Genomic DNA, 12,589 nt, shown 5'->3' with positions numbered 1-12,589 from the left:
AGCTAAGATTTACTGAGCATTTAAATTGAACATAGTACTATTTTATATGTTGTGAGCTTAAAATAAAATGCATATGACAGGGCACAGTGATGATATCTGATAACTACAACAGGGGTATCAGTTAAAAAGATCTTTTCTCCGCCTTAGGAAATAAGAAACCCCTCTGCTTGGTGCGACTGGCCAAGGGCAGAACTTCTCCACGTTTGCAAGCTGTTTGCAGCAGCACCATGAGCACCAACCCATCCCCTGCTGCATCCGAGTGGCTCTGCTACCAGAACGTGACCGGATCCTGCGTGAAAGCCCCCTACTCGCCCGGACCCCGGCTCATTCTCTACACACTGTTCAGCTTGGGGGCTGTGCTGGCCGTTTTTGGAAACCTTCTGGTGGTGATTTCAATCCTGCATTTCAAGCAGCTGCACTCGCCAACCAATTTTCTCATCGCCTCTCTGGCCTGTGCTGACTTTCTGGTGGGGGTGACCGTCATGCCCTTCAGCACGGTCAGGTCTGTGGAGGGCTGCTGGTACTTTGGGCCGAGTTTCTGTACCTTCCACACGTGCTGTGATGTGGCATTTTGTTACTGTTCTGTCTTCCACTTGTGCTTCATCTCCATCGACAGGTACATCGCTGTTACTGAGCCTCTGGTCTATCCTACCAAGTTCACGGTGTCCGTGTCGGGGACATGCATCGGCATCTCCTGGATCCTGCCCCTTGTATACAGTGGTGCCGTGTTCTTCACAGGTGTTCATGATGACGGGCTGGAGGAATTAGTAAGTGCCCTCAGCTGCGTAGGCGGTTGTCGGCCACTTATAAATCAATTTTGGATTTTGATAGATTTGCTATTATTTGTCACACCTACTTTTGTAATGATGATGCTGTACAGTAATATTTTTCTTGTGGCTAGAAAACAGGCTATAAAGATTGAAAACATCAGTAGCAAAACAGAAGCATCAGGGACATACGAAACCAGGGTGAGTAAGAGAGAGAGAAAAGCAGCTAAAACCCTGGGTATCACGGTGGTAGCATTTTTGATCTCCTGGTTACCGTACATGATTGATTCATTCATTGATTCTTTTGGGGGGTTTATAACACCTTCTTATGTCTATGAGATACTTTGCTGGTTCGCTTATTACAACTCTGCTGTAAACCCTTTGATCTATGCTTTATTTTACCCTTGGTTTAGGAGAGCAGTAAAACTCATTATAAGTGGTCAAGTATTAAAAGACAGTTCCTCAACCATAAGCCTGTTTTCTTAATGATCCTAAATTTCAAATCAAGGAATCTGTTGCTCGAGTGCGAATTTCCCCAGAACTGTGGCATGAATCACGCTATATGAAGATGACCCATCTAACTGCAGAGGAGAAATAATGCCACAGTTTCAGTAGCATAATTTTATGTTTTTACTTTCTCAGTGAACACCTTTAAGCATTTGAAAGAAATATGTTTACTAAAAAATGGATGACGTAAGTTCATATTTTCTAGTGTCTTCAAATCTGTGCATTCCCTGCTTTGCCAATTGTTAATTATTTTCCTTTTCAAGGCCTCTCGTTAGGCTTCCCCTTGTGTCACCTTCAAAGGTTGCCTGGTTCCATGTTCCCTGTGAAAGTCTCGCTGTCCCTGTCATCCCTGGACTCTGAGCACTTGACTTCCATTTTAAGCAGCTTGTTTCTTGGGTCTGGTCTTTTTCTGTAGCTCCTATAGTTCTCTGAGGCTTATTTCAGACTCCGAAATGGACTCGTGTTTTATATTTTGGGGCATATTTTATGGAATAATTCTGAACAGATGATGCAATTTCCACACTGGTGATTGTTCTTTCATGGGACTGTTTTCTCACCCTACGCGGTGAGCTATTTTACCTTTCTGCTGTTGTGGAGGGTATATTTCTGGCATTTTTTTTCTATAAAAAATATCCAAAGTAGTACATTGTTGATGACAAAAATAACAATGCATTGCAAGTTATGGAGAAAGAATGGGTTATTTAGGAAGTGATGGTGTGGCATACAGCTTTTTGGAAAAGAATGTTAAGCATCTTGCCTCATATCATGAACAAAATCAAAACTAGTATTTCCAGATGTTAAAAAAAAAAAAAAACTAGTGTTTTTAGAATTTTTTGTGGTAGAAATCATGACTGGACATCTGTATAGATTCAAGCACTCAATTTAATTTTTTTTTAATTCAAGGGAAACGAAGCCTAGTTCGGGAAAAATTAAAAAGTTACACTTGGAAAAGTCTGGGCAGCACACATGGTGAAGGTTAATAGATTTAAACATGTAAAGGCTTTAACAAACCAGTAAGACAAGGTTAACACCTGACTGGGCATATGACTGGTGATTCCACAGAGAAAAAATATACGAATGTTTAATAAACACATTAAAGTGCAAATCTAAAAATAACTTTTAAATGCTAATGAATGTGTGATATGGTATAATATACCAAATTGGCAAATATTTGAAGTTTCTATAATACCCGATATTAGAGTATGGGAAATTGGATACTTTCATGCAAGTAGATTATAATTACATACATCTTGGGAGACTATAACTTAGTATCTCCTTTGTGAGAGGAATTAAAAATTTAAGGGGCACCTGGGTGGCTCAGTCAGTTGAGCATCCAACTTCAGCTCAGGTCATGATCTCACGGCTCATGAGTTCCAGCCCCACGGCTGGGCTCTGTGCTGACCCCTCAGAGCCTGGAGCCTGCTTCAGATTCTGTGTCTCCCTCTCTCTCTGCCCCTCCCCTGCTTGCACTCCCTCTCTCTCTCTCTTTTTCTCTCTCTCTCTGTCTCAAAAGAAACATTAAAAAAATTTTAAAAAAAATTAAAACATACGTGTCACTTGACTCTATAGCTCCATTTCTAGAAAGTAATCTTAAGAAAAGAGCCAGCCAAGAAAGCAAACATGACAATAACATTCATTGTATAACTTTTAATTATTAACTGGGAAAAGCCAAGGTCAATATGGGATAAATTAAATAAATTATGCTCCACCTATGTAATGGAACATTATGAAACTGTTAAAAAGTGCTAATGAGTTCTGTATAAATTGACATGGAAAAACAACCACAATATATTTTTTGACTAAAATCAAAATAAAACAGGGGTGCCTGGGTGGCTCAGTTGGTTAAGAGGCCGACTTTGGCTCAGGTCATGATCTCGCTGTCCGTGAGTTCGAGCCCCGCGTCGGGCTCTGTGCTGACAGCTCAGAGCCTGGAGCCTGTTTCAGATTCTGTGTCTCCCTCTCTCTGACCCTCCCCCGTTCATGCTCTCTCTCTGTCTCAAAAATAAAAAAAAACAAAAAAACAAAAAAACAAACATTAAAAAAAAATAAAATAAAATAAAAATAAAAATAAAACAAAACCCAAACACCCTGATTGTAAAACCCCAGATTACATAACAGTATAAGTAATATGGCCCCTACATATGTATATTTCCATATGCTCTTTTAAAGTCTAACTTTATGTATAATGGACAATGTGTGTATATATGGAGGGGTTACTGTGTCATTTATCTTTATCATTGTGGTGTTTGTGATGAAAAATTAATGTATCAAAATTGACATTACTATTTCACAATATCTGTTTTACTTGAGTACTGTTTGCTTGTTTTAATCAAATGAGGATTTTCTTCGAGTATATATCCCTAGCATATTTTGTCTTACGTAAGGAAACTAAATTGTAGCTGCATTGGTATATTTTAGGAAGTACCTCTTAAAAGTGGTTAAAGTATCTTAAGAGTTACATCTTGGGGCGCCTGGGTGGCGCAGTCGGTTAAGCGTCCGACTTCAGCCAGGTCACGATCTCGCGGTCCGTGAGTTCGAGCCCCGCGTCAGGCTCTGGGCTGATGGCTCAGAGCCTGGAGCCTGTTTCCGATTCTGTGTCTCCCTCTCTCTCTGCTCCTCCCCCGTTCATGCTCTGTCTCTCTCTGTCCCAAAAATAAATAAACGTTGAAAAAAAAAAAATTAAAAAAAAAAAAAAAGAGTTACATCTTAATGTTATCAAAATATTTTTAATATTGTTTTGAGTTGCACATTTTCATGGATCACACTTTGTACTTCTCTCTTTGGGGCTGCTGGAATTGAGTGTAATTACAGTTCTGGAGGCAAGAAAAGGTGTTAGGGGAAGTCCTGAGGAGGGTCAGTGGTGCACCGTAAGGCAATTTCCCCAGGGAAGGCCATTATAGCTTTTTGAAACAAAGGAGGGTGACCTCCTCAGGCAGAAGTGGACCAGCTGCCTCTTCCAGCAGAGAAAGGCTTGTGAGAATTAGAGGGCAGGGGTAATCAGTTTTATCAGGACCTGCCATAGGTCAACATTCTAATATTTAGAATCTTTATTTCCTAACCAATGCCAGAATTTTAGCAAAAGATGCTCTGGGAGTTTGAGAATTCAGCTTGCATGGTAATTCAGCCAGCTATAGAATTGGGCCTGGGGCTTGGTTCTCAGAAACTCAGTCCTATGGCTATGGCAGAGAGGGGATTCTTTCAAAGTATTCAGGGAACAATCCTTCATATGGGCCTTGAGCAAAGAATTCAAAGACTCTCAAGCTCATCATTTTCTTTCCCCAGGTTCTCCAGAGCAGTTAAAAGAAACTAACCAATGTATTACACTTCTATTTTAACTAAAATGTGGTATGGCAGCAAATCCTTGGTCACCAGAGTCTCGTCTTCTGTAGGCACTTGATTACAGGTATCTACAATAATAATTTGAGTAAATGTTTTGCCACTGTAGGCTACGGGCTAAAAATTCTCTTTCTACCTTTGGAAATGGGGTCATGAATGCATCAAAGAACCAATTCCAGGAAACCCAGAACCTATTCAGAGAACTCATCTTAAGATTCAATTCCTCTGGAGTATAGTTCTTTTATCATTTTATGGAATCGGTCTTTATTTCTGAAGGTATGATCTGTCAGGATTTTTATATTGTCCAGTATTTATATAGCCATAACAGCATTCTTATGCTCATTATGTGAATAGCATATATTTTTTAATTCTTTTTTCCTTTAAACAGTGTGTCTCTTCTAGACAGCAATAGTGGAGATTTACTATTTTTATGCATCCTGACAATTTTTGTCTATTAATTGGAGAGTTTAATCCACTTACATCTGATATAAATTTTACATATTTAAGTTAATTCTATTATCTGATATTTGTTTCTCATTTGTTACTTTTGTATTTTGTTTCCCTGTTGCTCCTTTCTTGCCTTAGTTTTTGTTAAAAAAAAAAAAACACTTTTAGTTACCATTATTTTCTTCTTTGGGCTTCTTATACATGGAGAAATATAATATGGAGACTTAGTAGATTCAGTATTATTAGGACGTCCAATCCTTAAATGTTACCAGGAAAATATAACAATCTTAAGTATGTATACAGTTAGTGGTAGAATATCTACACTCGTAAACCATAAATGACAAAACTAGAAGGAGAAATGAGCAAATTCACTGTCCTGATCAAATATTTCAGTATGTCTTTCTGTAACTTTTATAGATGAAATTTTACACCAATAACAAAACCACAGGTTTTGTTTTTTTCCTAAAAATTGACAAGGTGATTCTAAAAGTTGTGCGAAACATAAAGACAACAGAATAGCCAAAACAATTTTGGAAAGAACAGCAGGGTGGAAAGCTTACATAACTTGACTTTAATACTTACTATCATGTTTCGGTTAAGACAATCAGGTATGAACCTAAACACAGAAACAAGATCAACAGACTAGAATAGAGAGTCCAGAAACAGGTTCACATGTACATGGTTGACTGGTTTTTGACAAAAGAACAAACATCATTCACTGGAAAAAGAATAGTCATTTCAAGAAATGCTGCTGAAAGTGCTAAATACCCATATCTTACTACTGCTAATGCTACTAAACCTCAAATAATAATAATAATAATAATAATAATAAAATTCCTCACAATATATTTAAAATTAATATGACATGAATCACAAAAGTAAACATTAGGAGTAGAATTACAAGAATTTCAGAAGGAACATAGAAGAAAATCGTTGTGACAATGAGGCAAAGGCTTCTCAGGTAAGAAACAAAGTCGCTAACCAAAAAAAAGTTGAACTTCATTAAAATTAAAACCTTTACTCATCAAAAAAACACTCTCAAGAAATCGAAAAGTCCAACATTCGTAACATATATTTAGAAAGGACTTGTACCCAGTCCACTCAGTAGTAATAAGAACTCTTAAAACCCAATTACAAGGGGCGCCTGGGTGGCGCAGTCGGTTAAGCGTCCGACTTCAGCCAGGTCACGATCTCGCGGTCCGTGAGTTCGAGCCCCGCGTCAGGCTCTGGGCTGATGGCTCAGAGCCTGGAGCCTGCTTCCGATTCTGTGTCTCCCTCTCTCTCTGCCCCTCCCCCGTTCATGCTCTGTCTCTCTCTGTCCCAAAAATAAATAAACGTTGAAAAAAAAAATTTAAAAAAAAAACCCAATTACAAGTGGGCAAAAATGTTAATGAATAGTTCACCAAAGTGGATACATCAATGGCCAATAATAACATGAACAGATTCTTAATATCACCATTCATTTCACTAAAAGCATCGCGAGATACTGCTAACATCACCTGGACTGTTTAAAACGAAAAGAAATGGGAATACTGATATTGAAGACAACTTGGAGCAGGTGGAATGCTCACAGATTGTTTTGGGGCACGTAAAATGGTGCAATTACTTTCCAAAACAGTTTGTAGTTTCTTGTACAGTTAAACATAAGGTTCCGATATGATCTAGCAATTCTACTCCTAGGTATTTCCCAGAAACACATGAAAACATTATGTCTACGCAAAGAATTGCACATGAATGTTGATAGCGAGTCTGTTACTAATAACCCCAAAGTAAACACAATAAATGTCTATCAACAGGTACAGGGATAAAGTAATTGTGATTTATTCATATAATTGATTGCTATTTAGCAATAACAACGAACCACTAAATATCGCCAATAAACGGATGAATCTCCCAGACATTAAGCTGAGAGAAAGAAGGTCACAGAAGAGTACATATTGTGTGATTCATTCCCCGAGTGATTTTTAGACCTCACAAACTAATCTGTAGTAGTAGAATGAAGATCACTGGTTGCCTAGGGCAGGAGAAGAGAAATGGGTGAGATCTACTACAAAAGGCTCAGGAAGTTGCTGCGGCATTGAAAATGTTCTATATTTTGATGGCAAAGATGGATCTATTTATTGTAAGTCATCAGCCTGAACACTGTGAAAGTGTAAATTTTCCACACACAAATTATCCCTCACAATGAAAAAGCTGGTTTTTAAAAATGACCAGAACTCATTTATTTAAAAACAAAAATCTTTTTCAAAGCCTAAAGCTGAGCTCTGTTCTAGAAAGCTAAGAGGAAAAAGAACTTTGTCAATGGTAAAATCTAAAGTATACTGTAGGAATATCCACATTCCAAAGATTTTTCTTCTTTAATATCTTCCCAGCAGTTCCCATTTAGAAACAAACTACCAAATAAACAAAAACAAAAAGCCTTAGCAGAAACCTGCTTTTTAGGTGGACATATACTTCCTTTACGTATTTCCATGAAGAAAACGCTATATTTCCATACCCCCATTTTTCCAAATCAGAATTATTAAAACTCAACCTTAGACATTCCAGATTTTAATAAATGATTATGCATTTAATTTCTTTAACACAAACCAACAATGAAAAGGAGAAAGAGTTTATTTGAAGGTTTTAGTGACAAACACGAATCATAAATAAATGGTTCTTACAAAAATGATAATGCGGTCTCCAGTAATTGGTAAGAATGAACAATATGGCTTTCAAGTTCTATACAAAGGTTTTGAAGGAGAGGCACTATTTCTATTTCTCTTTCATGAAAAAGTCAGATGTCATCTGGAAATTAGAAGAGTATAAACTTATTTTTAGCCTAAAGATAATCATTATTTAGATTTTTCTTTTCTTTCCACACCTTGCACTATGGGGATTCAATCTTCAGGGCTCTGGGTATTTGGAATTATTTGGCTACTTTCCTGAGGGAACAGAGTGATTTGGGCATTGATAAAGCTCTGATAAATTAGGGGGGAAATGCTAATAAAAAGTGGCATTATGCATGCATCACATAACAGCTCTTTGATGACCAATGCTTCTCAGATATGAACTAGTAGGCGATACGGGGAAAATATTTTTTAATTGAAATAAACAGCATCTTATGTAAAGATGAAAACTAACTGCTTATTCATTGCAAAGTGAAATATTTTATAAGGTGAGGATATGAACCAATCACTTTTTAAACATGAAAATAGGGAATTTTACTCACAAAAAAATAGGGAAAGAATGTACTGGCAATTACTGGTATGTTGCATATATCTCTTTTTTTTCCCTAAGGATTTTTGAAAACTGGAATGCCACCCTTAGCCATAGAAGACAGTTTCCCGGGTATCGAAACGAAGAATCATGAGCAGTGATTTGCTCCCCCCTGCAGCTGGGCAAAAGTGCTTTGAGAACCTGCATAGATCCTGTGTCAAAACTGCCTACTCACCAGGCCCCCGCATGATTCTCTATGCAGTGTTTGACTTTGGGGTCATGCTGACCATATTTGGAAACCTCTTGGTGATGATTTCGATTCTTCATTTCAAGCAGCTGCACACACCTACAAACTTTCTGATCGTGCCCCTGGGCTGCACGCACTGACTTCTTGGTGGGGGTGACTGTCATGCCCTTAAGCACAGTGAGGTCCATGGAGAGCTGCTGGTACTTTGGGGAGAGTTACTGTAAATTTCACTCTTGTTTCGAAGAGTCTTTCTGCTACGCTTCTATCTACCATTTGGGTTCTATTTCTCTCGATAGATACATGGCTGTCACTGACCCTCTGGTCTACCCTGGGAATCGCCTTCCTGTGATAGCTTTCACTATCACTGATAGGCTACCAGTGATAGCTTTCCTGATTTCATGAGTGCCATGCTTCATTGATCCAATAATCAATGCCTTCTTGGGTTTCATCACACCCACATATATTTATGAAATATTGGTTTGGATTGCTTACTATAACTCAGCAATGGACCCCTTAATTTATGCTTTCTTTTATCCTTGGTTTCAAAAAGCCATCAAACTGATGGTCACTTGGCAGAGAAGATCTTGAGAGAGAATTCCTCAACAATAAATATATTTTCTGAGTAAGTGTAAGTGATAGAGAATAGATTCACAATGAACATGGCATTGGGAAGAAGAAAAATGAATCATAACTGTGCAAGATCTTCTCATGTGACATAATCGCAGTATGCTTCAGTTTTGACCCAAACACTTAAATTCAAGCTCACAGTTCAAGTTCATAGTTCTTTGGTAAATGCAACATCAAAACCCATTTGTGGAAGGAAACGGCACGGCCTTGGAGCCAGAAATGCCTGGACTGCAATGCCAACTTTGCCATTTAGCACCATGACCTTGGGCTGCTTCATTTCCTCTGAGCTTAACTGTACTTCTCTGCTTACTAATCACTCCCTGGTAGGGTTTTTCAGAAAGATTAAGACAAGAATATAAAGGACCTAGTATATTTTTGTTATTCTAACCCTGCCTTTGATTACTTTACATTAGTTCTGCTCAAGCTATATCTTCTCTTTGTTTCCTTGTAATATTTTTTTAATAAACTGTAAATACAACTAAGAGACACTTAAGGAGGCAGTGGCTCTTTGCTCTGACAGGGTAAAGGAATGGGTCTGCACTGCCTGGTGTTCGGATTGATGGGTCCAAATGTGTGATTTCAGAGTCAGAAAAAAATCAGTCAAGAGACATATCTCTTAACAGTAATATCAATGCAGGCATTTACAATGGGAAAGATAAATGGCATCATAAAAAACATTTATTCAGTAAGCTTCCTCCTGGTAAGTCTCCGCATAGAATTACAGTAGGCTTCAGAAATTTTGCCAGTTAACATATGGTTAAAGAAAGGGTTTTAAGATTGTCATTCATCATGTTAAGATTAATATTCAAATTAATTTATGTTTTATTCATATAATTGAACTTTGTTCCGAAAACTACTTACAGAAGCCTTCAAGGATATAGGTGAAAATGTAAATTAAAAGTATGTTCAAAAGGAGAAAGAAAACTGAAATATAGGGCATAAAAAGAAGCCAAGAAAGAATCTGCAAAATACGTTTCATATGACCCACAAACTTGGTTCACGGGTGAAAAAACAAAGCTGACCTAGTCATGCAATTCACCATGGATAAACCAAGTCAGTTATTTCAGAGACTTTTCTTGGTACTAAGACTGAAGGGTGCTTTATGCCCCATGAACAATGTGATACGTCACTTGATGTTGTTACAGCTCTACTTTTATTGCCATCAGACACGGAGATTTTTTTTTTTAATATTTTTTTAACGTTTATTTATTTATTTTTGAGAGACAGAGAGAGACAGAGTATGAGCGGGGGAGGAGCAGAGAGAGAGGGAGAGACACTAAATCTGAAGCAAGCTCCAGGCTCTGAGCTGTCCGCACAGAGTAAGACGTGGGGCTCGAACTCACAGACTGAGTATCAGATCTTGGGAGCAGGAGTGAATATATATCAGAATATTCTTGCTGTATTTTTCAAATTTCTAGAATAATTTACATCAACAGTATCTACTACACAACATTTCTGTTCTTACACAAATGCTGTGAAGTGGGAAACCTTTCCTGAAATAGTGTATCATTTCCAATTCTACTGTGCTTATGAGAAACTCTCTTATCTCTCTCTTGTCTTTATTGGATTTTGTATATGATTAAAGGCACCCTAGAATGTTTAGTATCATTTTACCCACAACTCTTCAGTTCCAACACTGAATATCATCAATGTCTTACGATCCCAGTGGTTTTAGTGTAACGACGTTTTCTCATTCTGTTCTGCAGCTAGAGAATCCTCCTCTGGACTCATTTTAAAGATAAAGAAGCTAAAACAAAAGTGTTTAAGAACTCTGGTGAATATCATAAAGCTTCTGGATTCAAGCAAGCACTTTCAACATCTAGTTTAATACATTTACACTTGTCTTTTCTCTCTCTCTCTCTCTCTCTCTCTCTCTCTCTTTTTGGGGGGTAGCCTCTCAAATAGATTTGACAAACCATTCCATTTTTACCACTTTCTTCCTAGACCAACATACTATGGTACTTTTATAAGTGTTTGAAACTTTCGCTTGGAAGACACCAGCTACTTCCCTCATCGTTCTCTTCTGTGAACTTATTCTGGTTGTGTGCTGCCTTTGCTATTGACCTTTGCATCAGTGAACATTTATTAAGTGCTTCTGTCTGGTATGCAACACGTGGGCTCTGGAACTGGAAAGATATAACAATAAAGCCAATTTCAACCTAATAATGATTTATCCATGTCACAGAGCCCTCTCACTGGGTGCATGGGATCCCTTACCTGCACTCTCAGTCTTCTCAACAACCCTGCAAGAGGGCCAATGTTATTACTTCTGTTTCCTAAGTGAGGAGCCTGAGGCTTAAAGAAGTGAGTAGAAGGCCAAGGTAGCATATTTATTCAACAACAGAATCTTATTCATAGCCAGGCAGAGAGTAAGTGCAGCAAACACCAACTATTCTTCCTTACAGAGGAGACTGTGGCCCCACCTCTGTATTCAGGTCATTGGGAGCCATTTGGAACACGGGACTTTCCTTCTACCAAGGGCAAGTGTGAGCATCATAAAGAAAAGTGCAAAGTTCTTTGGGGAGATGGGGACGTCGGAAGGAGTAATTGATTTGCTATGGTGTAACACAATTTTTTTTAACATTTATTTATTATTGAGAGACAGAGACAAATGGAGCACGAGCATGGGATGGGCAGAGAGATGGGGACACACAGAATCTGAAGCAGGCTTCAGGCTGAGCTGTCAGCACAGAGCCCGACGCGGGGCTTGAACTCACAAACCGCGACATCATGACCTGAGCTGAAGTCGGACGCTTTACCGACTGAGCCAGGCACCCCTATGGTGTAACATTTTAATCCATAGTTTTCCACTCTATACTCCTTCATTCTGGAAATAGTATTTTTTTTAATGTTTATTCATTTTTCAAAGACAGAGAGAGACAGAGCAAAAGCAGGGGTGGGGCGGGGGGGGAGGGGGGTGGGTGGATACACAGAATCTGAAGCAGGCTCCAGGCTCTGAGCTGTCAGCCCAGAGCCGGATGCGGAGCTGGAACTCATGAACTTCGAGATCATGACTTGAGCCGAAGTCGGATGCTCAACCGACTGAGCCACCCAGGGGCCCCTTGGAAATAGTATTTGACTGTACAAAGCTTTTCCCCCTGAGACCGAAGGGAGGGCCATTCAGATAAACTGTATCTTAACTGCTAAGTCAGGGTTGGCCTGCACATGATGCACAACCATGATCTTGTTGTTTTATACTATTCATTCTTTGGCTCCTTTGCACCTTTTCTCCACACAAATCCCCCCATCTCATCTAATCATTGTTGAGATTAGAAGTTTCATTTTCTTTTTTCCACGGATCAATTGTTAGTACGTTATTATGAGTAACAGTATGATTATGTTTGCTCATGTATTTAACAGTCCCTTGCAAAGTCTCTCTTTGTTTTTCCATGTACAAAGATGAAAACAATAGAGCTTGTAGAAACATTTCTGTATGTCCTCCTTTCTCAGGAACTGATCA

At 38.6% G+C, this 12,589-nt stretch overlaps 1 protein-coding gene across 2 annotated transcripts; it reads left to right on the top strand.

Moving 5' to 3' along the window:
- The first annotated feature begins 227 nt into the window (after positions 1-227).
- Positions 228-9,128, top strand: LOC115513433 (trace amine-associated receptor 6-like). Of its 2 annotated transcripts, XM_030314617.1 has the most exons (2): positions 228-1,211; positions 9,084-9,128. In XM_030314617.1, the coding sequence occupies exons 1-2, from the start codon at positions 228-230 to the stop codon at positions 9,126-9,128; spliced, it is 1,029 nt and encodes a 342-aa protein (XP_030170477.1). The 2 variants fall into 2 exon arrangements, with proteins under 2 accessions (XP_030170477.1, XP_030170478.1); XM_030314618.1 differs by lacking the exon at positions 9,084-9,128 and having other exon boundaries at positions 228-1,253.
- Positions 9,129-12,589: the final 3,461 nt, after the last annotated feature.

This window comes from Lynx canadensis, chromosome B2, assembly GCF_007474595.2.
Source record: "Lynx canadensis isolate LIC74 chromosome B2, mLynCan4.pri.v2, whole genome shotgun sequence".
In the NCBI taxonomy this organism is placed as follows: domain Eukaryota; kingdom Metazoa; phylum Chordata; class Mammalia; order Carnivora; family Felidae; genus Lynx; species Lynx canadensis.
Note: the sequence above shows the minus strand (reverse complement) of the source record. Positions and strands in the feature narration are given on the sequence as shown.

Excerpts from the sequence above, each read along its gene's own strand:
- LOC115513433 (XM_030314617.1), top strand. The coding sequence starts at position 228 with ATGAGCACCAACCCATCCCCTGCTGCATCCGAGTGGCTCTGCTACCAG. Across the intron at positions 1,212-9,083 it reads AACTCATTATAAGTGGTCAA|ATCTTGAGAGAGAATTCCTC; the intron begins GTATTAAAAGAC and ends TTGGCAGAGAAG.